Here is a 24,327-nt window from a genome sequence, read left to right on the forward strand (position 1 = left end):
CCAGTTGGACAGGATGGGGAGAGCTTTGCAAATAGTTATTTTAATTCCTTTGCAGTATCCCCAGTAAGGGGCCAAGTGGGATGGGGGAGCTTTGCAAACAGTACATATAACTATATTTAATTTCCATGCTGTATCTCCCATGTTACAGCCGAGGGAACTTTATAAATACAGTAATGAGTTTAATTTCCTGTGCAGTGCCCCCCTCTCCCGTGTTTACTGAGTTTTCAGTTATTACGATGAATCCTGCAGTGGTGGGGGAAAGATGAGCGGGGACGCGGCAGCAGAACCTGAGCCATTTGCTATGGGCTGAGCTGATCAGAAAGCCCAATCAAGCGCTTGAGCCTTTGCCACACACAATATGGCGGCCGAGCCTGGGTCCTTCCCCTATGGTCAAGCCATGGTTAGGGCGACCTTCCCTAAGGGCCCTACGTTGCAAGGGCCCGAGGAGACTACACAGGTGCCTGCAGGAATCCGTGCACGAGAACGCCGTGAATCCCTACTCGGAAACGGCCGTTGCCGCGGAGCTGTGTAGCGCGAGCTCCAGGCGGGCGTTCGCTCTTCTCTACGGGGGTGAGGTCAGCATCTGTGTGTGGGGCGGTTCGGTCAGGCGCGCCAGGGGCAGCCCCACTGCTTGGCCGAGCTCGGCAGGCTGCGCAACGGAGGTAGCTGCGCAAGATGGCGGCGGCGGCGGCTGAGGCCGAGGAAGAGGCAGTAGCGGCGACAACGGTGGAGGAAGAGCGGCGGCGGGAGGGGGCTCGCGAGGACGAGGGCGACTCGGACTCCTCGGCGGACGGCGAGGATGAGGAGAAGGAGAATGAGGCCGAGATCCAGCGGCTGGAGGAGCAGGTGGGGGGCGGGGCGCAGCGCGTGGGGCCTCCCTCAGCGTGTCCCGGCCCGTGGTCTCGCGGGGGGGGGCGCACTCTCTGCTAACGAGGCGGCGGGGCCAGTTCGGGGTGCGCGGGAGGCCGCCCCTCGTTCCCGGCCCGCCGCCCCGGGGGCCTCGCGCGTGCAGAGCACCGTGCCCGGGTGCGGGTCTGGGCCCTGTGGCTCGGGGGCTTTAGGGTTTCCACAGTGGATCCTTTTCTCCCTGTGCCGTGGGAGGGAGCTGCGCCTGCCATGCGGCCATCTGCTCCTGGCTCTCCCACAGGAAACACCTTCCCCACCGCCTGTCCTGTCTCAGTGCCGCGTGCTTCCTGAGCCTTTTCGGCCGGGCTTTCCGTTCCTGTAGCTCGTGAATGGAGCCTGGCTCCTGAGGGCTGGGGCCAGGTGCCCTGCCGCCCCCCATCACTGTGGTATCTAGGCTGAGGGCCAGTCAGTGTTGTTAAAGAGAAAAAAAACCACTTTCTGTAATGTCCATAAACATATAGTGTCATTCGCCGCTCTTTCTGCATTGCTCCTTGTCTTCATCTGTAAGGATCCTTAGGGCAGGGACTGTCTTCCTGTATGTATAGCAGTGTCCTTGCATGCTGTGGGTGCTACTGGGCTACAAATGATTGACGAAGTATTGATATCTCTACAGAGCAAAAGAATAAATTTGTGAGGGAGTCTGTATTTTAGTCCCTCATTAAATATTGGAGTATAGTTAACATGTGGGGAGAGTGAGAGAGTTTTGGGAACCAATGGACTGGGAAGTTGATATTATTGATGAGTGAATTTGTGGAAGAAAGTGAGTATACTGGATTAAACTTTTAGGTGTGGGTAATTCTCCTTTCACTTACATCCATTTTGTAGTGTTAATCCAGGATTGTATAACTCTGCTGTCTGCTGCAAAGGATTAAGAAATCCTTTCAGTTTATATATAGTCTCAAATTATTTGATCACACACTGGAATGGCTTTCAAAAAATCAAGTATCAAATTCCAGGTTTTATAATCATGTGAAATGTATATAAATTACACTTTCTAATCTTTGTGTGTGTTGTCTATTAGTTTGAGATTTGAAATGTGTACCTTCTTTGGCCATCTTGCTACAGAGCCCTTTCAGTTGGAGACACTCTCAGTATTTTTACAAAAGTGTTCTAATTGCTCTCAGTTTGAGTGGTAATTACGAAAATGTTATACCTGTGTAAAGAAGACCTTCTATTGTGTAATCCTTTCGCAATTTAATTGCTATGGCAAACTATGGAATAGCTGCTAACTTCAGAGGGCTTTCTTTAAGCACTGATTACTGAACATAATTGACGGTTGTGGCCAGGAGTAGCAATTTTTGAGGACTAATATTGTTGGAGAGCGTGGATGTCTGGTGCTGAAATGTTACTGTAGGGTCCACCTGGCAGTCCAAGTCTAGGGATTTTTCCGAGCTTGACAGACACTGAGAAAAGGGAGGCAGAACTTTAGTGAGAAGAGACTTCAGTCTTTTGACAGCTCAGAACTACTGTATCTTGTAGATGAGAACTGCTTTTGTTGGCTGTTTCCAGTTACTGTAGGGGAAGCTGAAACTCTTAGGGTTTTATACTAGTTTACTAGAGCAAATTCTCTGTTTTGTTAAACAATGGTATTGAACAGCGGAGATTAATACAGTTTGGATACGTACCATCATTTTTACCATTGAACTGATGACTTGGTCAATATGCACAACTGCTCAGTGAGGCTTGCAGGCACTCGCTTGTTATGCTTATAACCTGTGGAGCCGCGGATTAAATAGTGGTTTCTTGCTCTGAGAGCCTAATTCAACCCTCTGTGTCAGAAGTGCTCTTTATAAACCTGACTTCTTTCATTTTGTGCCCTCATTGGGTTTTACAAACAATAATGAAACCTTGCACTACCCCGTGAGGGACAGTGGGAGGTATGTATTGTGTTCGTCTGACATGAACAGACTGAGGCTATGTCTACACTACCACTTAGGTCGGTATAACTTGTGTTGCTCAGGGATATGAATAAATAATACCCTGAGCGACGACCAAAATACCAGCTGCCACTGCTCGTTGAAGGTGGATTAATTACATCGATGGAGAGCTCTCTCCTGTTGATTGAGAGTGGCTGTACTGCTATAAGCTCTCTAGTGTAGCTATAGCCTGGTTGATGGCACAGTCCAAAATAGAACTTCGGAGCTCTGGATCCTAGTTTCCTGCTCCAACGCTAGATGTACTCTGACTTACATTTCTTTAAATCTCATTTTTAAAGCTTTCCATCAATGCATTTGACTATAACTGTCACTTGGACCTGATAAAACTGCTCCGCCAGGAAGGAGAGCTGGTAAAGCTTAGAAGAGCCCGCCAGAAGATGAGTGAACTCTTTCCACTTACTGAAGGTACAGGATGATTTCAGCTCACCCTTGAGTGTTATCCTTGTTAACCCCCCACTCCCATCCCATTATTAGCAGCTAAACTGAACAGTTTGTAAAATATTTGCATTGAATTTTAACGTGAAGTCCATGAGACCAAATCAGACATCTTTGGGGTTTACAGTTATGTAGATGATTCTGGCTATAATGTCAAGTGTTGAGCATACAAACTCTTGCCAGAAGGTTAATATTTTGTAATCTTCTGAATATGATGCTGTTGAAAGTTGCAGATAGCCCTTGAGCCCGAAGTTTATTTGTTTATTGATGGTGCAGACAGCAGCTGAGTAAGCTTCCCTACACTGCCTGGCTGATGTATCTTGGCCCTGACATGGGAGGACCTGCTCCAGAAGAGAGGGGGAGAACAGCCTTTTTCAGCTATTCAGTGATTGGCATCTGCATTGTTTCCATAAGGGTATCATGGTGGTGGTGATCCCTTGTGCTGTGGATCATTGTTCACTGGGAATTGAACTGACACTAATTATGCTCTTTTCACATAGGAATCATGGTAACATTGTGCCTTTATAAATAGAAATTTACCTATATATCTGGTGCTGTGGTGGTAAAATTGGCCAAAGCTTTAGTGAAATTAACCTTAGCTAACTGTAAAGGTTAAAAAAAAAGTGTTACCAAAAAAAAAAAATCACATTTTCAATAAATTCTATTTAGTGATGCCAAGTTAAACTAATTTCTTGTCTTTTGGACTCTCTTGAATATTTTTGATAATGTACCTCTAAAGTTCCTGCTGTCTTACAGAAATTTGGCTGGACTGGTTGAAGGATGAGATAAGAATGGCTTCTGAAAGCGCGGATCGCGAGAAGGTTTATGAGCTGTTTGAGAGAGCTGTGAAAGACTATATCTGTAAGTTGCAAATACATCCTACAAAATAAACATCTGTAGCTTTGCATTGAAATCATCGCTTTCTTTTTTCCTAAGAAGGTGTTGTCTTATGGTTAATACTGAAACTGGATCAGAAGTATTAGTATGAAAAATACTCCCCTAAAGTTTTTTTGGATCTATGAGGAAGAGAATAGCTGTTTAAAAGTAATAACTCACAATCTGCTGGTGACATAGTTTGAGATTTCAAGTTTGTGCAAATTGGAGAGAAGTCGTTGAATGATTCAGATCTATTGTATAATTTCTTTTATTCTAGCGGGTAGCAGATGGTTAACACTACATTTTCTGGTTTTGTATCATGCTGTTACCTGATGAGGAGTATTTCCCTAAAGCTATTGAATTGGGTATCCCATAATGAATTCTTCTATTGTTGTGTTTAGAAAGTGTTTTTAAAAGGCTTTATTTTCAGAGCCTTGCATTTTTCCTGTAGACTTTATTTTGTTAGTTCCTGCTGTCTTTAATGTATTTCATTGTGCCCACTGTCCATGAAAGCTTTTTCAGAGTAGGTTGCCATTAATACCACAAAGGCACCATCCTTTTAACCAACCTGCTAAGTACCTCAGCCAGCCCTACGCTTTATAGTGCTGGACCATGGGGACTCTCATTAAAAGAGAGACAAATATCTGATACTTGTCTGCACCTGTTCACCAGGTGGTGGCTGCTGCTAAGTACCTGATGTATTGCACTGAACAACCAGGTTTGCTTCATGTATCGTGGTGGAGTAGCTGTGAAATGAATCGGCAGATATTATGGCGGTATCAGTAGTGGCTTCGTAGTTAATTCTTCAGATCAGGCAAAGCAACTCTTGAACATCTAAAAAGCACGTAAAAAGGAATTATTCCCTGACCTGTCATAACTGAATTGATCTCCAAAAAAAAGTGACAGAACTGCTCACCCAGCATTTCTTATCTCTATTTCCAAGAGACCATTACTGTTTTTTTTCTTGTTTATTTTTTACACTATGTTTTATGATAGTTTGATTAGAACAGTAAAAATAAACACTCAAAACTAAAGAGAAAGATAGTGTGCGAGTTTTCTAATTTGAGATGACCCGTGGGGGAGTGGGACCTATGGAACTTGGGAGATGAGTGGCCCACTGGGTTTTGTTGTGGAGCTGGGAACATAGTAGAGGGCTATGGAGTCACATGGGAGCTCTGGTGCTCTGCCTTGCTCTCTGGCTCTGCTTTGCAGCTCTTCTGCCAACTTCTTTGTCCTTTCTTGCTCTCTATCTATGTCCAGCTCATCTCCCCTCTCACTCTTCCCTTCAGGCATTAAGACTTTGGAGTTTTCATAAACATTACAGAATAGAGCAGGTTGGAAAATGGATTTTCCATCCTGTGAAAAATTTTTGAAATGTCTAAAGTGTTTTTGTCTTGATTAGGGACAAAAAGCCAAATTCTTGAGTTTGTTTGTTTGTTTGTTTATTTATGTATTTATGTATTTATTGTTGAATGAAGTTCTGAAAAAAGCTTTGTTTTAGGACATTAGGAATGTTTTATTTTAATTTCAACCATTCTTTATATATATTTTAATATGAATAAAGTAAATTTAGAAACAAAATCAAAATGTTCCATTCTAAAAACGTCCGTGTGTTTTTCCAGTTTTTTTCAGAAACAAAATTTGCCAATCTATATATTTTTCACAAAATAATTGGTTTTGGCAAAATAGCATTTTCTGATAGAAAACTGTTTTGATAGAATTTGTTTGACCAGCTCCATTACAGAAAATCTTGCACCCACCATTTTCAGCCTGATAGCATACATTGCTTAACTTACACACACCAGTTTGGAACTACATGCGGAGCAACATACAGAGACACTTAACCCACTACTCATTGAAAGACATGAGTGTAATAGTTAACATGGCTGGCATTTAAGGATGCCTGTTGGTAGGTCAGGTAGAAATATGTGAACTGTGGGAAATGGGAGGTAGTTGAGGTTGCAGGGGAACTGGTGAGTAGATTACACTTGGGGTTTTGAGTGACTTGCTTTTTAGGGTATGTGATGAAAAGTTATGCAGCCTGGTATCCTTAGTTCTCTATACCTTGCCCATTGCCAGGGTATCTGTGCCCTTAATTGGCAGAGAAATTAAAATAATAGAAATGTTGGGTTGGAAGGGACCTCAAAAAGTCAAATTCAGCCCCCTGTGCTGAGGCTGGACCAGGTATACTTAGACCATCTCTGACGGGTGTTTTCTCAATCTGTTTTTATAAACCTCCAATGATGGGGATTCTACAACCTCTCTTGGAAGCCTGTTCCAGAGATCAGCTACCCTTATAGCTAGAAGGTTTTTCATAATATCTAACACAAATCTCCCTTTTTGCAGATTAAGCCCATCACTTCCTGTCCTATGTTCATTGGACAGGGAGAACAACTGATCACCATCCTCTTTATAAGAGACCTTAACATGAGACTTCAGCAATGCTGAGTGGGACAGTTACCTCCCCGTCTAACATATGACCATCCTGTTAATACACCCTAGAATGATATTAGCCTTTTTTGCCATTGCATCAGATTGTTGACTCTTTAAATTTATGATCCACTATGACTCCCAGATCCTTTTCTGTGGAACTACCACCTACCCTGTTATTCCCCATTGTGTAATTGAGTATTTGATTTTTCTTCTTATGTAAAATAATTTGCACTTGTCTTTTATTAAATTTCATCTTGTTGATTTCAGACCATTTCTCTAGTTTGTCAGGATCATTTTGAATTCTAATCCTGGTCTTCAAAGTGCTTGCATCCCCTCTCAGTTTGATGTCATCTGAAGATTTTATAAACATACTCTCTACTCCATTATCCAAGTTATTAATGAAACTATTGAATAGTACTGAACCTGGGACTGACTCTTGTGGGACCTCACTAGGTACACCCTCACAGTTTGATAGCAAAGCATTGATAACTACTCTTTGAGAATGGACTTTCAACCAGTTGTGCACCCACCTTATAATAATTTAATCTAGACTACATTTCCCTAATTTGCTTATGAGGATGTCATGTGGGACTGTGTTGAAAGCCTTATTAAAATCAAGATATTGTCTGTTGCTGCTCCCCTATCCACTAGGAGAGTAACCCAGTCAAATTTTATTGGGGTAAGAGTGCAGTATGAAAGAATATTTTAGTTTCTCTTTTCCTTTGTGGAAGTGTAGGGCGCAGGGAAAGCATATTGTTAGTTATGTAAGATTCTGTATATTTGCTATAAACACCTGATGATTTGGGAAGTAGAAGGGAGACTTCTTCCTTGGAGAAGACTTTTACTTCATTGTTTCTGATGATTTTTGTTTAGGTCCTGAAATCTGGCTCGAGTATGCTCAGTATTCGATTGGTGGCATTGGTCAGGAAGGCGGGATTGAGAAAGTTCGCTCAATTTTCGAAAGAGCGCTGACTGCAGTTGGCTTACATGTGACAAAAGGAACAGCAATCTGGGAAGCTTACCGCGAGTTTGAAAACGCCATCTTGGAAACAGTACAGGTAAAGTCCAGATTTTTCTGTTATCTCAGGAGTGAGCAAATGGTGGTGTTAATTCTAATAGGCCTCTCAACAGTCAATGCATCTCTTCCTTCGCTGTGGGGTGGTGTCATTTGTGATGCATGCAATGAGGAACCTCAGTTCAGGTATTAGTTTCCTTCCTGCTTTTGCGTAGGCTTGACACTCAGAAAAATACCTTTTAATTAAACCAAATATTGCGTTATTAAACAGTTGTTTTTTCTCAATAAATGTTTATCTACATAACTCATCCATATTTGTTTTCTGTCCTTGGAGATTTTCTACCTTTTCCTCAGGATTCATTCATTTTCTTCTTCTGTGTGAGTGAATGTTGGATTCCAGACAAAATTTCCAGAGCATATTTTCTCTCTGAAATATGCAAGCACAAAACCTAAAAAAATAGTCCCACAACCTGGCCGATAACATTACTGCTCCTGTTTCTTGGTAGTTTATAATATAAGACATTGAAAGAGCCACTCTCAGAATGCTAATAACTATTTAAATTGGGGTAACTGGAGATCATAGTATTAAGGAATCCAGTCTTTAGTCAGGGTTGTTAGGGTACCTGGAAGTCTTAGAGGATACATTTTGTGTATGAACTTCAGGGATTTATTAAATCAGGTTAGAAACTATCTTGCAGTTACTGACATTGGGCTTGTAATTGCCATTATCACGTCACTGTCTTCATCAAGTACTGTAATCATAGAATATCAGGGTTGGAAGGGACCACAAGAGGTCATCTAGTCCAACCCCCTGCTCAAAGCAGGACCGATCCCTAAATGCTCCCTCAAAGATTGAACTCACAACCCTGGGTTTAGCAGACCAATGTGCAAACCACTTGTTATGATCTTAAACATAATTTTCAAATGTATGTTTTTCAAATGTATGTTCATCTCAGTTCTTGGTGAGAAATGCTTCTTGCATGCCTTAGACCTCCAGGCTGAGCAGCTTTTCTGTTGTGAGGTTGTACCATTCTGTCACATGAGACGCTTGTTTGCCGTGTCTGCTTTTTAATGATTGTCATTTGGATCTGAGGTCTCTGTTATGTGGAATTGCACTTGGGTTTATTGTTCATCAACCCAGGACCCAAGGGAGTTGGGTAATGCTCAGTATATCTTTGTTTGTAGCCAGCTGCTGGCAGTATTCCTTCCCCTGAACAGCAGCAGACACTCTGTGCACAGCTTGAGAAGATCCACACACTGTTTAGGCGCCAGCTGGGGCTCCCGCTGCTAGGTAAGAGTCTGAGCTTCAGAAGACTGCATTAATAAGGCTATAAGTCCTCCTTGAGTTGGACAATGATTATGCCACTGAATTCTCCTTTTTGGTCAAGCCACAGACAATGCTTCTGCAAGAGTTGTGTAGTTTTGAAGTGATCAGTCATGGATGTGTCATTCTGAGGGCTTCAAAGACTTTGTGCCTCTGCTTTGGAAATATTTTGCTTACTAATTGATAAATTGATTTTGCAATGCTTGAGAAAATAGATATTTCCAAAAAAATCTTTTAGTGCTTTACATACTTTGATATAATGTGTCTTACAATTTAAACTAGGAACTTTTAAACAGAAGACAGGCATGAAGATGCCTTGGCTATAGGCATGGTATAAGAGTAGATCTGTGTGGGAAACTGTTTTCTTGTCCCACTAAAGCTTTTGACATTTCAGCCATTTTTTTCATTCCCCATCAGGATAAAACAGAGACCTCTTGAGGTTTCTCCAGGGGGAAAAAAAATTAAAAAAAGAGAGCCTGCACCCCAAACTAGCCAGTAGCTTGCTGCTTAGGGTGCACACCTGGAAGGTGGGAGACCTGGGTTCAGGTCCCCGCTCTGCCTAATTTGGAGCAGGTTCAAAAAAAAATTTGTTGAAAAATTGCCGACCAGCTTTATGTAAGAGCCTAGGTTGATAGTTGGGAATACATACTAGCTGCTGCTTTATCTTAGCTTTTGGCGTTCCCCCGAATGTCCAATAAGGTTACCAGCTCCATAATGCTTTCACTTGGTACCCTCTGTGTCCCCTTCCTTTAAGAGTCTAACCAAACCCAGATAAACATGGTTCTCTCACCTTTTTTGACTTGCACATGAAAACAATTTGTCGTGTTCTCTCTCTTCCCTAAAGCCTTAAAGTAATCCTGCTGTGTCTTTGTTCAAAACCATTGATGTTTTAAAAACAGTTCATCTTGAGTTTGAATTAGATTGCACTATGTAGGAACTATTATCTCAGCCCTTTAACCAACTGGCTATGGCAGCATCAAAACTCATGATGCTGAGTTCAGATTACTTAGTAAAATAATTTTCAGTTGCTTTGGTTCTTTGTACATATTAATAGACATGGAAGCCACATATGCTGAATATGAAGAATGGTCAGAGGATCCTATACCCGAAGCAGTAATAAAGAACTACAAGAAAGCACTGCAGCTGATGGAAAAGAGTAAACCGTATGAAGAGGCACTGGTAACTATTTTAATCATATGTTGTGAGACTAAACAACCACAGAAGTAAACCAGTGACTTTGAAAACCCTTTTCAGCAGTAAGCAACGTAAGGGAAACTTTCCAGTTGTCTGTATTTTTATAGACACTGTTGAGAATTTTATAGCAGTACTTGAAATAGTACTGTCTACACCAGAGGTGGGCAATCTGTGGCCCATGGAACCCTCCTGCCTGGCCCCTGAGCTCCTGGCCTGGGAGGCTCACCCCTGGCCCCTCCCGTCCTGTTCCCCCTCCCCTGCAGCCTCAGCTCGCCCCGCTGCCAGTGCAATGCTCTGGGTGGCGGGGCTGCGAGCTCGTGGGGCAGTACCGTTGCAGAGCCTGGCCTGACCTGGTACTCTTAGTGCTCCAGGCAGCGCGGTAAGAGGGCAGGTTGGATAGAGGGCAGGGGAGTTTGGGGTGGTTGTCGCAGCAGGGGTGTGGATAGGGGTAGGGGTGGTCAGAAGGTGGGGAACAGGGGGGTTGAATGGGGGCAGGAGTCCCAGGGGGGCAGTCAGGAAGGATGGGAGTGTTAGATGGGATGGCAGGGGGCAGTCAGGGGACAGGGAGCGGGAGTGGTGGTGGATCGGGCAGGGGTCCTGGGAGTGGGCTGTCAGGGAGTGCAGGGCGGCACTGGCCCTCTATACAATTTCCAAAACCCGATGCAGCCCTCAGGCCAAAAAGTTTGCCCGCCCCTGGTCTATGCAGTGACACTTGCATCAAGATTCACTCTACAATATCCCTGTGGCACCCATTAGAATTCTTGTTCATTTTCCAGACCTCCTGACCTCTTGGGGTAGCCTTGTATAGTTGAACCCTCCCAGAGCCTGACGTGTATTCAGAGATAGGTGAAAATCAAAGGCCAGAATCCAGTTCCACTGCCCAGATCTGCTGATGTTTTTGAGGCTAAACTCTTGTTCTTCATCATATTGTCCTTGGCCTGTAAAATGCTGTTTTGATTCAAGGTTGATCTGATTATTTTCCTGACTCTCTCTTTCCTTTTTGTACTTGTGTTTGTGTTCTAGCTGGTTGCTGAAACACCAAAGCTAGCAGAATATCAAGCCTATATTGACTTTGAAATGAAAGCAGGGGATCCAGCTCGCATTCAGCTAATCTATGAGCGTGCCCTGGCTGAGAACTGCCTTGTGCCTGATCTGTGGGCGCGTTACACTCAGTATCTGGTAAGGAAAGCAAAAGAATATATCTTTACCCTATTTTGTAGCCGTAAATATCTACTCAGACTCAGTGTTGGATTCTGCCTCAGTTTCCCCCTTTCATGTAAGCTGTCAGGTCAACTAACCGGACAGCTGCGACAGGTGATCAGATGTCCTGATATTTGGGGCTTTGCCTTACATAGGTGCCGCCTACCTCCCTTCCCCCCCCACATCCTGTCCTGATTTTTCACACTTGCTATCTAGTCATCCTAAGATGCATCAGTGAAGTTTTCACCAGTATCTCTTTCCCTTTTCTCGGGGCTGCATTAATTGTTCAAATACAGACATGCTTTTGACATTGATCAGAACAGGTAAACTGGGTCCTGCCCTCTGGTCCATCCCAATGTATTTTGTGTGTGGATGGGAAGGCAGTTAGAGGCAACACCCAAGTAAGAGGCCAGGTTAACTCTGCAGTGAAGACATACCCATACTGAGTTGCTTCCTAGTCTCCATTCTTACTTCCTGGAAGGTATTGAGTTAGGCACAGGTGCTATACCTAGTTCCTTTAAAGGGGATGTCTTATGCTATGATGCTAATTTTTTTTTCTTGTGCTCTGAATGACTAAGAGGTTATTGGGGATTCATTCAATGCTTTTATTACATCTGTCTCATTCCATCTGGTAGCATAGCAGAATGGGGTAATGATTGGTTATGGTTTGTGTTCATTGAAAGTGGGGCCAGTGTTATACCCTGTTACATTGTAGCAGATCTCCTCTCACTTTTGATGTGCTCAACTTGAAACTACAATTCTCAAACTTTTATGTGAAATCAAAACATGCTTTTTTTCCGAAGGCAGCCATTTTTTTTGTAATAATGTGTCCATTTGTGATGGTGGCTGTCTAATGAGAGGAGCAGTGGGCTATTTTGCATCCTGTAATTAATTGTGTGATTATTTTAGGACCGGCAGTTGAAAGTAAAAGAATTGGTACTCTCTGCACATGATCGAGCTGTTCGGAATTGTCCCTGGACTGTCGGGCTGTGGAATCGGTACCTTTTAGCAATGGAGAGGCACAGAGTTGATCATCAGATTGTTTCTGGTAAGGAAATACTGCTGTCATTAGTGTCTGGACCAGGATGTTTTCTTGTTGACAAATGGTGATGTGCATAGTATTCAACAAGGAATCTGAACCCATTCTGAAATATCTCTAAAACTTGGTTGGATTAATGGAAAATCAGTGGAACAATTTCACATTTAAGCTGAAGCTTTGTTATAACCGTAATTGCACATTACTGAATTGAAACAAACTTGCAATTTTCCTACTAATTTGCCAAATCAGAATTTATTATATACAGGTTCCACTGCATCATTCAGTTTTTTGAAATGTAACTTTTAATTCATAAAACCACACAAATAGCCCCCTCCCATCTCCCAATCTACTAACTCCAGTTATTGGCAAAGGGAACAAAAGTAAATACATGTTTGCTTTTATTTTTCCCCTAGAAAACTTTGAAAAGGCTTTGAATGCTGGTTTTATTCAGGCGACGGATTATGTAGAGATCTGGCAGGCATATCTTGATTATCTAAGAAGAAGGGTGGATTTTACACAAGGTAACTATATATAAACTTATGAGAGTAACTCATCTTAGTTTAAAGTCTCTGCTCTGTGTAGCCTTTAGAAATGGCAATATACTCTTCTTAAAGAAGCTCTAATGTGTTTAAGATGTTAATTGTGGAGGAAATAGTCATTTGGTATTTATTAAAACACAACTTGTACAGTTCACTAAATCAGTTCCTAGTTGAATAGATTGTCCCAAAATTCTTTCTCTGTTTTTGATCTCCTTTGGCTCTGTTTGTCCTTTTAAACTCCATATGCAATGACTTCTGCTGAAGTGAAAAATGCTTTTTGAAAAAACAAAATTTCTATTGGTGAAAGTGGATTTCTTCTTTGCGTTGAACATTAGTGACGAAATCATAGTAGGCTAAAGGAAACGGAAATCATCATTTTAAGGTGCAGATATATTTCTCTGTCTTTCTAAAGACTCAAGTAAAGAACTAGAAGAGCTGAGGTCTGCATTTGCACGTGCAGTGGAATATTTAAAACAAGAAGTGGAAGAACGTAAGTCAGAGTTTTGAAATATTCTCATTCTTTTCGCTCCAGAATGGCTTATTTTCTATTCTGTGTGTGTTCCATTGAGGCTGAGATATATTCATTTTCTGATAATGTTTTAAGCTTGGACCATAATAAATCTGTAATGCGAGTCTATTACTGTAGTGTTGCAAATACTGTGCTTGTGGATCACTGCTTTTAAACATGCGTCTAACAATTCTGTTTTTTTTTTTATCCTAAGGTTTTAGTGAAAGTGGGGATCCGTCCTGCACTATAATGCAGAACTGGGCAAGGATTGAGGTAATATTTTCATCAATCTGTTGTATTTTAATTGTGTTGCTAGTGGAAGTTACCTTTTTAGAAATCTATGTTTACAGAAGTGTACATTCTCCTTCTTCTGTACCACTTGGGCCCTTGTGTCAGTGATCTGTATAGCTGAGGTTTTCTCCTTATTCCACCTCAACCACTCCAAACTGATCAGCCACTCATGGTGTACCTGAAGGCATGAGTTCAAAGACCCTGAGTAGGCAGCAGTCTGATTCAGATTAGAAACAAGACTCATGGTTTCTATTCCTTGCTTTGCCACAACCTTGTGCAACATTGGATAAGTCACTTCTCTCCCTCATTTTTTTTTCCACCTATAGAAGGGGTTATGTGCCTAACTTGCACGGATATTATAATCACAACGTGCTTTGGTTTCCTTACATTAAAGATTTAATGAAGAGCATTTCAGTAGTACTGGCTTTGAAACTTTCCTATTCAAATAGAGCATCTGTTGTATCATATAAATATGAAGAGAGATGTTTTCAAGTTTCATTATTTTTTAAAGGTGTTCAGTCACGAATAATAACATTTGAAATTAAAGACATTCAGAAATATTTAAATAAGATCTTATGAAATGTATAAACTGAAATATGCCTGGCAACCAGAGGCCAATGTTGGGATGAGAAGAGCTCTAACTGGAGAAGTTAGCTTTCAATAGCATTAATTTATTTTGACATTTCTTGTGTGTCACTTACAAGGTTTGCAAAGTGTGATGAGTGTGCCTTTCTGGTTTCCTCTGTGTGTGGATAATTTTTACCTATATTGAATTCTTTTAATGTTGTCTTTTTTAGGCTCGCCTGTGTAACAATATGCAGAAGGCCAGAGAACTCTGGGACAGCATTATGACTAAAGGGAATGCCAAATATGCCAATATGTGGTTAGAATACTATAACTTGGAACGGTAAGGACTTGACTTAATGAAGCAATGATTTAATTTCTGCCTCAGTTTCTCCATTTGCAAGATGGGTTAATGTGGTCATGTTTTTTTAATGTTTAAGTGCTTTTGAGTTCTAGAGTGGGGATTTTCAAATTGGGGGTCACAAGGTTATGGCCTGGGGGGGTGTCGCGAGCAGTCAGCCTCCACACCAAACCCCACTTCGCCTTCAGCATCTATAATACTGTTAAATATAAAAAGTGTTTTTAATTTATAAGATGGGTCTCACTTAGGCTTGCTGTGTGAAAGGGGTCATCGCTACAAAAGTTTGAGAACCGCTGTTCTAGGGAAAGATGCTGTAGAATTGCTAAGTTTTATTATAATGGGTTATATATGTTATCTGGGAGTGAAAGCAGCAAATATAATTACTCCTTATTGTTGCATTTCTCCAATTCAGGGCCCATGGAGATACCCAGCACTGTAGGAAGGCCTTGCATCGAGCTGTGCAGTGCACAAGTGACTATCCAGAGCATGTCTGTGAGGTGCTACTATCTCTTGAGAGGATAGAAGGTAATTTCTGTAGCCTACTAACGTGTCACTTTCTTGGCTTATTAAGTCCAAAGTTATTGCCCAGGGAACTCTTTTATGTAGTGAACTCTAAGCTTAGTGAAGCTGTGCTTCTGGGGAAGTAGAATGGAAGTCCTGTATTGTTCTGGTGCAGTGCATTTGCTTCAACCTTTTAAACTTTAGGAAGAAACCTCTACTTTCAGTGAAGTTCTGGGCAGGAAAAATTCTTTACTGTGGATCTGATCCCGAGCCCATTGAAGTCAATGAGATTCTTTCAATTGACTTCAGTGCACTTTGCATCACACCCTGTAAAAGGCTTCCATTGTATTTGATTTTATTCTAATCTTTTTCAAGCCCGCTAGATAGATTAGGACTTTGTTTTTGCATTGTCTCTAGTGATAGGTAATATTGAGGGATATTTTCAAAAGTTTCATTCTTTCTTTAGTAAATGTGTTTTTTCCCAAATTACGGGAAGAGTAAAAATCATTTTTTGTACCCTATAGGCACTTTAGAAGACTGGGATGCAGCTGTTCAAAAAACAGAAAATAGACTAGCTCGAGTTAATGAACAAAGAGTAAAGGTCAGAATTTCTTTACATGAACTATCCGAGAACAGGAAACAGTTGTTCCAAGGTCATCTTTACAGGAGTGTTTTGACTTAAGCTTCTTCTGTCAAGCCCCACAAATGATCTTGAAATATCTGCGAGACTAAGGCCTTGTCTACACTGGCAAGTTACTGCGCAGTAAAGCAGCTTTCTGCGGTGTAACTCCTGAGGTGTACACACTGCCAGGCCACTAGTGTGCAGAAACTCCTCAGTTGCAGAGTTGCAAAAAAACCAGCCACCTTGAGGAGAGTCATAAGCCTTAAAGCACAGAGGCTCCAGCGCTGTATTGGCTGTATAAACATATTACAGTGCAGAAAGCAATTAGTTGGCCTCCAGAAGTGTCCCTTAATCCCTCAAGTGGCCACCCTGCTCATTGTTTGGAAATTGGTTGGCCTGGAGACATGTGCCTTTCCCCTTTCAGAGCTCCCTTTCTGACAGCCATTGTGTGCTGTGCTGATCTGCTCTGGGACACAAAGCAAACCATTAATGTGGAATGTTTCTGCCATTGAACACAGAGGCAGATGTGTGTGTGACACACAGATTTCTGTGCGGAGACCTGGGGAGGGAGACTGGGGCTGATGTCAGTGTTTCCCCCTGCCTCAGGACTGGTTTCTGACACACACTCTGTCCCCCAAAACACACTATCTCTCCTTTCCCCCTCCCGTCACACAATCTGCCCCCCCCCTTCAGTTGAAAAGCAGCTGGCAATGTAGTAGGATGGCCATGGAGCAATAGGATTGGGTAACCTGCATGTTGTGATGCTGTGCCTGCCCCATGAGGCATTGCAAACGCTTCCCAAAGCACCCTGTGGCCAGCTGCACAGTGGGATAGCTACCACAATGCACTGCTCTTTGCCATTGCAAGAGCTGCTAATGTGGATGCAGTCCGCTGTCACAAGGAACACAGTGTGGACATGCAACAGCGGTTTAATTCCAGCACTTTAATAAAAGTGGTATAACTTGTTGTTCAGAAACTTGCTAGTGTAGCCATACCCTAAAAACTGCTAACTTCTTAGTGTGTTGATATAATTAGTTTCTTCTGCACCGGACGTCTAGTTGATACTTGTGAAGAGGTAAAATTAACATGACAATTAAAAGTATAGAAATGACCAGTTAAGATATATCTGTTAAGTGATCTTCCCACTTGGGCTGTGTGTATAAAGCTTAGTGGAAGAATCTGTTTCGTATTGCTGTAGATACATGCAGCATATTTCTAAAAAGAAGTGCTTTAGAAAAAATCTGCTTCAGTTTGCAGTGACTGACAAAACTCCTCAATGTTTCCAGGCTGCTGAGAAGGAAGCTGCTCTTGTGAAGCAGGAGGAAGAAAAAGCTGAACAACGAAAGCAGGCTCGGGCTGAGAAAAAAGCTTCAAAAAAGGCTAAAAAAATAAAACCTGGAGACAAACGCAAAGTAGAAGATGATGACGACGGAGAGTGGGGGCAAGAGGAGGAAGGTATAAACCTGTAGCTTAAAATTTTTCACAACTTTAGACAGCAGGACTTTTAGTTGCCTCTGCAGTCAGCACAGGTCAGGGAAATCTTGTTGGAGTCTCCTTGGGGCTATGTATTCCAAAAGGATCTTAATTTATCTCCATGTGTCAATCACAAAACTGCCTCTGTTGCATTTTTTGGTTGTCAGTGATCGTAAAATGAAATAGGGAGTGAACACTTACATTACCTTAATAATTGAAATAAGTTTAAAAGAATGCTCACTAGATACGTTTCCTGACTTATACAATTATTTCATTGCATGTAAACCCCAATTAGCTGAAATCTCCCTATATTTTCCCTGACTCTGTGTGTCCTCCAAGCTATTCAAACCATCTGCATTTTCCTGTATTTATAACAGCATCTCGGAAGGTTGAAACAAATGTTTCTTGTGGAATGTGCCCCAGAGGGAGGAACATGCATACAGCCTCACTCATTGGTTTCAGAAGACTGCTCGTTTTTGAAAAGAATGCTATTACCATTTATTTGTGGGGAGGGAAAAACACATGATCATGCATATAGTTACAATGAGTGCGAGGAGATAGAAAGTGGAAAAATTTGTCTGCTAACCTTGTGTCCCTTTAAAGCCTTCACTGTCCTAGGCATGCAGTCCTTATCTCTCTAACTCCAAGAGGATTGCTCTTGTTTGTGTTAGGATCTTATTTTGCACCTGCAGTTCCAGGTGCTGAGCACTTACCTGGATCAGGCTGTTTGAGGAAGGCAGCCTTTCCCTTAATATATATGTAAATAAAACCCTGCTGTTTGCTAGAATGTCTAAATCATTTAAAGCTTTTGTTTCACTGAACAGCAGAGCAGCCTAGCAAGAGACACAAGGGTGATGGTGACAGTACGCGTGTTGAAGAAGAGGTGGAAGATATGGAGGTAGAAACCGGCCTGTTTGGAAGAAGTACACCTGCGAGACCAGCTGCTTCCTCTAAACAAAAGGAAAAGGCAGCTGCAAGCCGAAAAGAAGCTCCCAGAGTTCTCCATGACAGTGCTAAAGATAATGTCACTGTTTTTGTCAGCAATCTTTCTTATAGCATGGCAGACCCTGAAGTGAAACTGAAAGAGCTCTTTGAGAGCTGTGGGGAAGTGGTGGAAATCCGCCCCATATTTTCTAACAGGGGGACTTTCCGGGGCTACTGCTATGTAGAGTTTGTGGACGAAAAATCAGCTCTACAGGCCCTAGGATTGGATCGCAGGATTGTGGAGGGGAGGCCAATGTTTGTCTCTCCTTGTGTTGACAAGAACAAGAATCCAGATTTTAAGGTACAATACTTCTTAATCATTCAATAAATAACCTTATTATGAGATTGCATAGGAAGACTAGCAGCATGTCTAGTCTCTTCAATAACCCTGCCTAGTGATCAACCCTGCACTAACCTCTTCATACTGGCAGTCCAGAATTTACATTGAGAAATATCTGCACTAGATAATGCTCAGTGCATGACACCTTTTGACACAATAGATAATAATTAGCTTGATTGGTAACTTAGTCCAGTGATTCTCAACCTTTTCTATACTCTACTGTTACAACAGAAGAAAAAATCCCATCTTCCCCACCCCTCTTGCAATGTAGCCATAAGTAAAGGAGGGTAATTGTGCTGTTTCGTTGGTTGAAAACCCACACTGTGATCTCTTTGGATGGTGCTAGATAAAGTGAAAGGCACTGGACTGATTGAGCCTCCAAAGCATTTGAAGCCCTTCAGAATTCTTGCATCTTTTCAGGTAGTTGAACCACACGCTAGAGCTGACTTCTGCAGTGATCAGTGTATCTCTAACTATCTACACTTGAATAAATCCTCCGTCATTTGTGCACTCAGTGTAGTAACCATGCGTCTCAATCTTCCAGCTGTATATTTTTCAAATCTGTAAAATGCTTTTCAAGAGGCTGCAACTAATGCTAGGTACATAACTAGTAATACAGGGAAAGGTTTGCGTCAAATGCAGCAGGAGTAACCGTTTACAGGTATTGTAGATAGTGAACTTTTATCCACACATGATCCCGTAGTGCAGTGTTTGTGAAGCACGTCAACACTGCAGCTGACAGCCGTTGAAGTATATTCAGTATCCATAAAGTCTTGCTAATGTTTCTATGTTAGATGCAATGGATGTGTGTGCGCACACACAACTTGCTACATTAGCTAGATATCCTATGTTATTTTAACACTCAAAATATAGCGTGAAGGCACAATTAGGGAAGCTCTTCTTGAGCTTGGAGCAGACCCGTAATATTGTAGAGACTCATTGGGGTGAAGCCTTTGCTTTCTTAGAGCAGACTGAATTCTTAGAAGTGCATACCTATTGTATTGTTGTAGCGCCTAAGAGCTCCGATCAAGACTGAGGCCCTATTGTGTTAAGTGCTGTTATAATCACATAAGACACAACCCCAGTCTCGTACTAATATTTAATGGTCTGAAATTATGGCGCAAGTTGGACATAGGTTCTTTGAATGTCTGCAACTGGACAGGAATTCATGTCCCTTTCTTACCCCAGGTGTTCAGGTACAGCACTGCACTAGAGAAGCATAAACTATTTATTTCTGGTTTGCCATTCTCCTGCACTAAAGAAGAGCTGGAGGAGATGTGTAAAGCACATGGAAATGTAAAAGACATTAGGCTAGTCACTAATCGAGCTGGGAAACCTAAGGTAAGTGTCCAGCACTCGTGTTAATCTAATGTTAACGTTAATCTAAATGTTAAAAGAAACTTCAAAGGGGGAAACTCTTGGATATTTTGCATCCAAAAGATAGATTTTCTGTTTTAAAATCAAACAAGGGAGTTGGACTGTTTTCATGAGTTATTCTTAATCCAGAACCAGACTTGTTTAAATTTATACCTTTTTTTGCAGTATCTGTAACCCAAATGTTTCATGCTAGTACATGAGCACCAGAAAGTGAAATGGAGTCTGTCTTCTTGCCCAAATTAAGTGAAATGCAAAAAGTGTGGGTATAAATGGGAGAAAAAGATGTTCTATAGAACTTTCAGTTTTAGTAATAGGTGCTGGTAGTCTGTGAAGAATCTGTATTTTTTTTTGTAAACTGTTCTCACATGACAATATCTTTCTGGTGTAATACAGCTGTGATCATAACTAGTTTTAAAATGACTTCAGTTGTTTTTAATTCTTTGACTCCAGTGATCTCAATATGTCTTCCAGCAATGGATGTGGCAGTAAGGAATTAGCCACCTTATCTCATGACAGATTTTGTTACATTTGCATCTGTATAAAATTAAGGACATTCGTTAAATGAGAGATTTTAAATCAGCTGCTGTTCCCTCAAAACGTTGCCCTCCCACACTTGACTCAAATAGACACGATTAAGTGCTAGTCACTCTATTGGCTGTCATCCTGCTAAAGTTGTGTGTACTAAAAGCTTGAAAATCCATTTTAAAGCAAAATAACCTTTCAAAACTGGCTCCCACTGCAGGTCTTGTAAGTGATGCTCTCCACTTGCATCACTTACTTTTGCAGGCTATGGGCTTGGCTACACTCAAAACTTCAAAGCGCTGCTGTGGGAGCGCTGCTGCGGCAACGCTTTGAAGTGTGTGTGTGGTCGCAGCGCCAGCCCTGGGGGAGAGCTCTCGCAGTGCTGCATGTACTCCACCTCCTCATGGGGATTAGCTTGCGGCTCCCAGCGCTGCGGCACTGTTTACACTGGCGCTTTACAGCGCTGTATCTTGCAGCGCTCGGGGGTGTTTTTTTTCACACCCCTGAGTGAGAAAGTTGCAGCGCTGTAAAGCACCAGTGTAGCCAAGGCCTATGTTCAGAGCTTGGCTTGAGCTGGGATTCCTACTTAAATGCCATAGAATGTGTTTAATCATTCATAGCTTAAACAAGGTCACATTTAAAACTGGATATATTTGTATGGTCCAGAATGATGCGTCTTCCAAGATTATCCAGCCTTAAAAGTGCATATAAACTATGGGCTCCGAAGAGCAGTGGTAACACAATTAGAAAGACATCGTTTTGCACTTTGTGAAATCACCGCGAGTATCACTTGGCTACTGTGCAGTGACAGCTGCTAGAAATCTCCTGTGTTGTGTGGGAGGAAGTGCCTCCATGCAGCCTCTCCTTACCCATGTGGAGAAACTCTCTCACCCAGGTGGACCATCGGCAGTGTGATTAGTAGCTGCAATATAGTGAAACCTGCACAGTGAAACCTATGAGGAATGCTTTGTTGCTGATGACTTAAAAGTATCCCCATGTGGCTTGTGGAGCAAATTTCTCCAACCCTTCAGAGACCACTTCTACCATTCAGTGTTGATGGTGTTGCCTAAAATGGATTGGCTCCTCTTGAAACTAACGTAACTACTTATGCCATAGGGTAGTGGACCTGATTTCCTAAGCAGAAGTTTTAACCTAGTAAAGGATTGCAGCAGATTGGATGTGGATTTTGCCCTTGTAGCTGCTAGATAGAGATGTATAGAGTCTCACTAACTTTCACTGGGCTAACCTGTAAATCTGATGATTCTTTCAAACCCTGTGGTCTCAGCCTCGTTGCAGATACTAGAGTGCTGCAGTGAAGTCTTACTACTAAGACAGCATTCTGTGGTGCCACGCTTGAGTGACTCTTTACCTACTTGCTAATGTACAAAATACATTTTCAATTAAAAGGGGTTTCATGAGTAGCAGTTAGCAAGACTCTGCTCTCTGGACAGCCATATAGCTTTGAATTCTTCAGCACTCCTGCAGTTTCACCATGAAGAGTGAGACTTCATCTCAGCCATATGTCATGTCTGTACCATTGTCACTTCAGTCATCTCAGTTGACTAAGCTCTGTGCAGAAGCTGTCATGCAGAAAATATACACTGACACTTACCTAGTTTGTCTCTGGGCTTTCCTTGTTCAGGGCCTGGCCTATGTAGAGTACGAAAATGAAGCGCAGGCCTCACAGGCTGTATTAAAAATGGATGGCCTGACAATTAAGGAAAATGTCATCAAGGTGGCAATCAGTAATCCACCTCTCCGAAAATTCCCAGACAAACCTGAGGCAGGGAGAGCCTCGCAGTCTATGGTACCACGACAGATTTATGGAGCGTGAGTATTCATGGCATGTATTGCTTGGGGATGCTTAGAAAACATCAGGTCTGTAACACAGGGATACTTAGGAACCGCACCAAGGACTGGTGAGGATATTGTTTGAAAGGTGCTATAGAAGTGCCTTACAGTTATGGTTTAGGAAGTGGCAGATTCACAGGGTTGGTAATGGGATGTAGACACTTCCCACTTCTAGATTGCTAGTTCAAATCCAGTCCAGTGCAGCAGTGACTGAAAGGTACCATGGTGTTGATGGCTGTTCTGGTGATAATCTCTGATGTGAACATCTGAGCACAAAACTGGCCTGAATTATCTGCTATTGGCAGTCTTGGCAAATTGGACAGGGTTTGAAATGAGTAGGAAGGCTGAGCTCTCCTTTCACCTTGGAAAGGTGCTCCCACAGATAAGGGTTAAAGGCATGCCAGTAGACCAGGGTTGTGCTGTTGCTGTGCACCTGTTTAGTGGCTAAATAGGAGACTTCAGTCTCCTGGGCTGTCTGGCTTGGCGCCTTTTGCCAGCACTAAAATACACTTTCAACAGGCATCAAAATGAAAGCAGCGTAAACACTGCATTGCCTGCAAATAAAATAACCGAGAAAGGAAAAAAATGGGTGTTCCTTGTGGCGAACAAACCTTTGTTTCTTTCCTCTTGATTCAAATTAATATACCAACTCCCCCTCCCCCCCAAAAAGCTTCCTTGATGTTCTCACACATGCCTTTTGTTTTTTTTTAGACGGGGGAAGGGCAGAACTCAGCTCTCAATGGTGCCTCGTGCATTACAGCGCCAGAGCAATCTTGTGACACAGGCTGAGAATGGGATGGTTCAGAATTCACCAGCAACTTCATCTGCAGCCACTGAGGAGCCTAAAAAGATGTCCAATGCTGATTTTGCCAGGATGCTACTGGAAAAGTGAGCAAGAGTAAAATGAGAAATGCCTTTTTGGAAGCCATGTTGTGTCCTTATTTATGCTAGCAAGAGAAACCGCCAATCACACTCAAGTGTAAATACTTCTCTGGACAGTTGCATTCACCAAGATCCAGATTGGGGCTGTACAAATCCAGTTGTTTGTTTTTCTCTGAGAGCAAAGAGGTATGCTTCGTGTTCCGGTAAAATGGCTTTAAATGATCCCTCATATTGAGGGTAGTGGGGGGGAATCTTCACTTTACAGATTGGATACAATGTGAAGTTTTATGGAGTATTCTTTTTTACTTTTTTAAAGAATGAGACAGTTGAGTGAAAGCTTAATGCTGTGATTGTAGAGCCCCAGTGGTCACTGGGGTTTGGCTGGTGATGGTGTTAGACAGCCCCCGTGGCAACATACAACCCATCGTAAACACACACTGACTGACTTCAGAAGTCATGGGCCTGTACACCACCTTCCATTTAACAAGTTCATATGGCAGATGCTAGTAACTTCACCACAATGGCCTATTTTAGAATTAAGAGAGGGGAGGGAATTCTATAAAAATGTATTCAATTGATGTTCTGCTCAAGTTGGTCTGTTTTTATATTGTGTGTTTGTAAATGACATTCAGACTATTATTTTTAAGCTTCATAAACAACATTAGAGCTGGGAACTTTGTTTCATGTAAAAGCTGTATATGCTACTGCGGACCATTTTACCTTTTAGTTTGCTAAATGACTATTCCATGTCTTGACAGTTGGTTTCTGTATGATTTACTTCTTGAATTTTGTTTTGTACACAATGTGAAGTGCAAGTTATTGCTTTATTAAACTAAAGATCTCAAAGGTTTTTTTAAATACTGATGCTTTTGTTTAGATATGGTGTCTGATTTGCACTTACCGTAAGGTAGCAGTATGATGTTGATACCTAGCTTTTCTCACAAGATCCCTTCATTTAATGTACATGTTAGTAAAGCTTTTGATACTGTCCCACATGGCCTGCTCCATAAACTAGGGAAATACAACCTAGACAGAGCTACTATAAGGTCAGTGCAAAAATGGTTGGAAAACCATTCCCAGAGAGCAGTTATCAGTGGTTCACAGTCATGCTGGAAGGGCATAATGGGTGGGGTCCTGCAGGGATCAGTTCTGG

General features: G+C 42.1%; 1 protein-coding gene across 2 annotated transcripts; it reads left to right on the forward strand.

Annotated features, from left to right (window-relative positions):
- Positions 1–642: 642 nt before the first annotated feature.
- SART3 (spliceosome associated factor 3, U4/U6 recycling protein) lies at positions 643–24,025 on the forward strand. 2 transcript variants are annotated; one of them, XM_030583429.1, is made up of 19 exons: positions 643–846; positions 3,122–3,248; positions 4,035–4,139; positions 7,461–7,645; positions 8,788–8,893; positions 9,981–10,105; positions 11,144–11,299; positions 12,230–12,368; positions 12,773–12,880; positions 13,311–13,388; positions 13,621–13,679; positions 14,495–14,604; positions 15,035–15,147; positions 15,648–15,724; positions 17,032–17,200; positions 18,046–18,503; positions 19,731–19,883; positions 22,084–22,271; positions 23,004–24,025. In XM_030583429.1, the coding sequence occupies exons 1-19, from the start codon at positions 676–678 to the stop codon at positions 23,182–23,184; spliced, it is 2,808 nt and encodes a 935-aa protein (XP_030439289.1). In that variant the 5' UTR covers positions 643–675; the 3' UTR covers positions 23,185–24,025. The 2 variants fall into 2 exon arrangements, with proteins under 2 accessions (XP_030439289.1, XP_030439288.1); XM_030583428.1 differs by having other exon boundaries at positions 644–846; positions 18,043–18,503.
- The last annotated feature ends 302 nt before the right edge of the window (positions 24,026–24,327 follow it).

The sequence above is a fragment of the Gopherus evgoodei genome, chromosome 13 (assembly GCF_007399415.2).
Source record: "Gopherus evgoodei ecotype Sinaloan lineage chromosome 13, rGopEvg1_v1.p, whole genome shotgun sequence".
Lineage (NCBI taxonomy): Eukaryota > Metazoa > Chordata > Testudines > Testudinidae > Gopherus > Gopherus evgoodei.

Coding starts and splice junctions, on each gene's coding strand:
- SART3 (XM_030583428.1), top strand. CDS start 676: ATGGCGGCGGCGGCGGCTGAGGCCGAGGAAGAGGCAGTAGCGGCGACA. Junction 4,140..7,460: donor AGCTGTGAAAGACTATATCT/GTAAGTTGCAAA, acceptor ATTTTTGTTTAG/GTCCTGAAATCTGGCTCGAG. Junction 12,881..13,310: donor AAGGGTGGATTTTACACAAG/GTAACTATATAT, acceptor GTCTTTCTAAAG/ACTCAAGTAAAGAACTAGAA.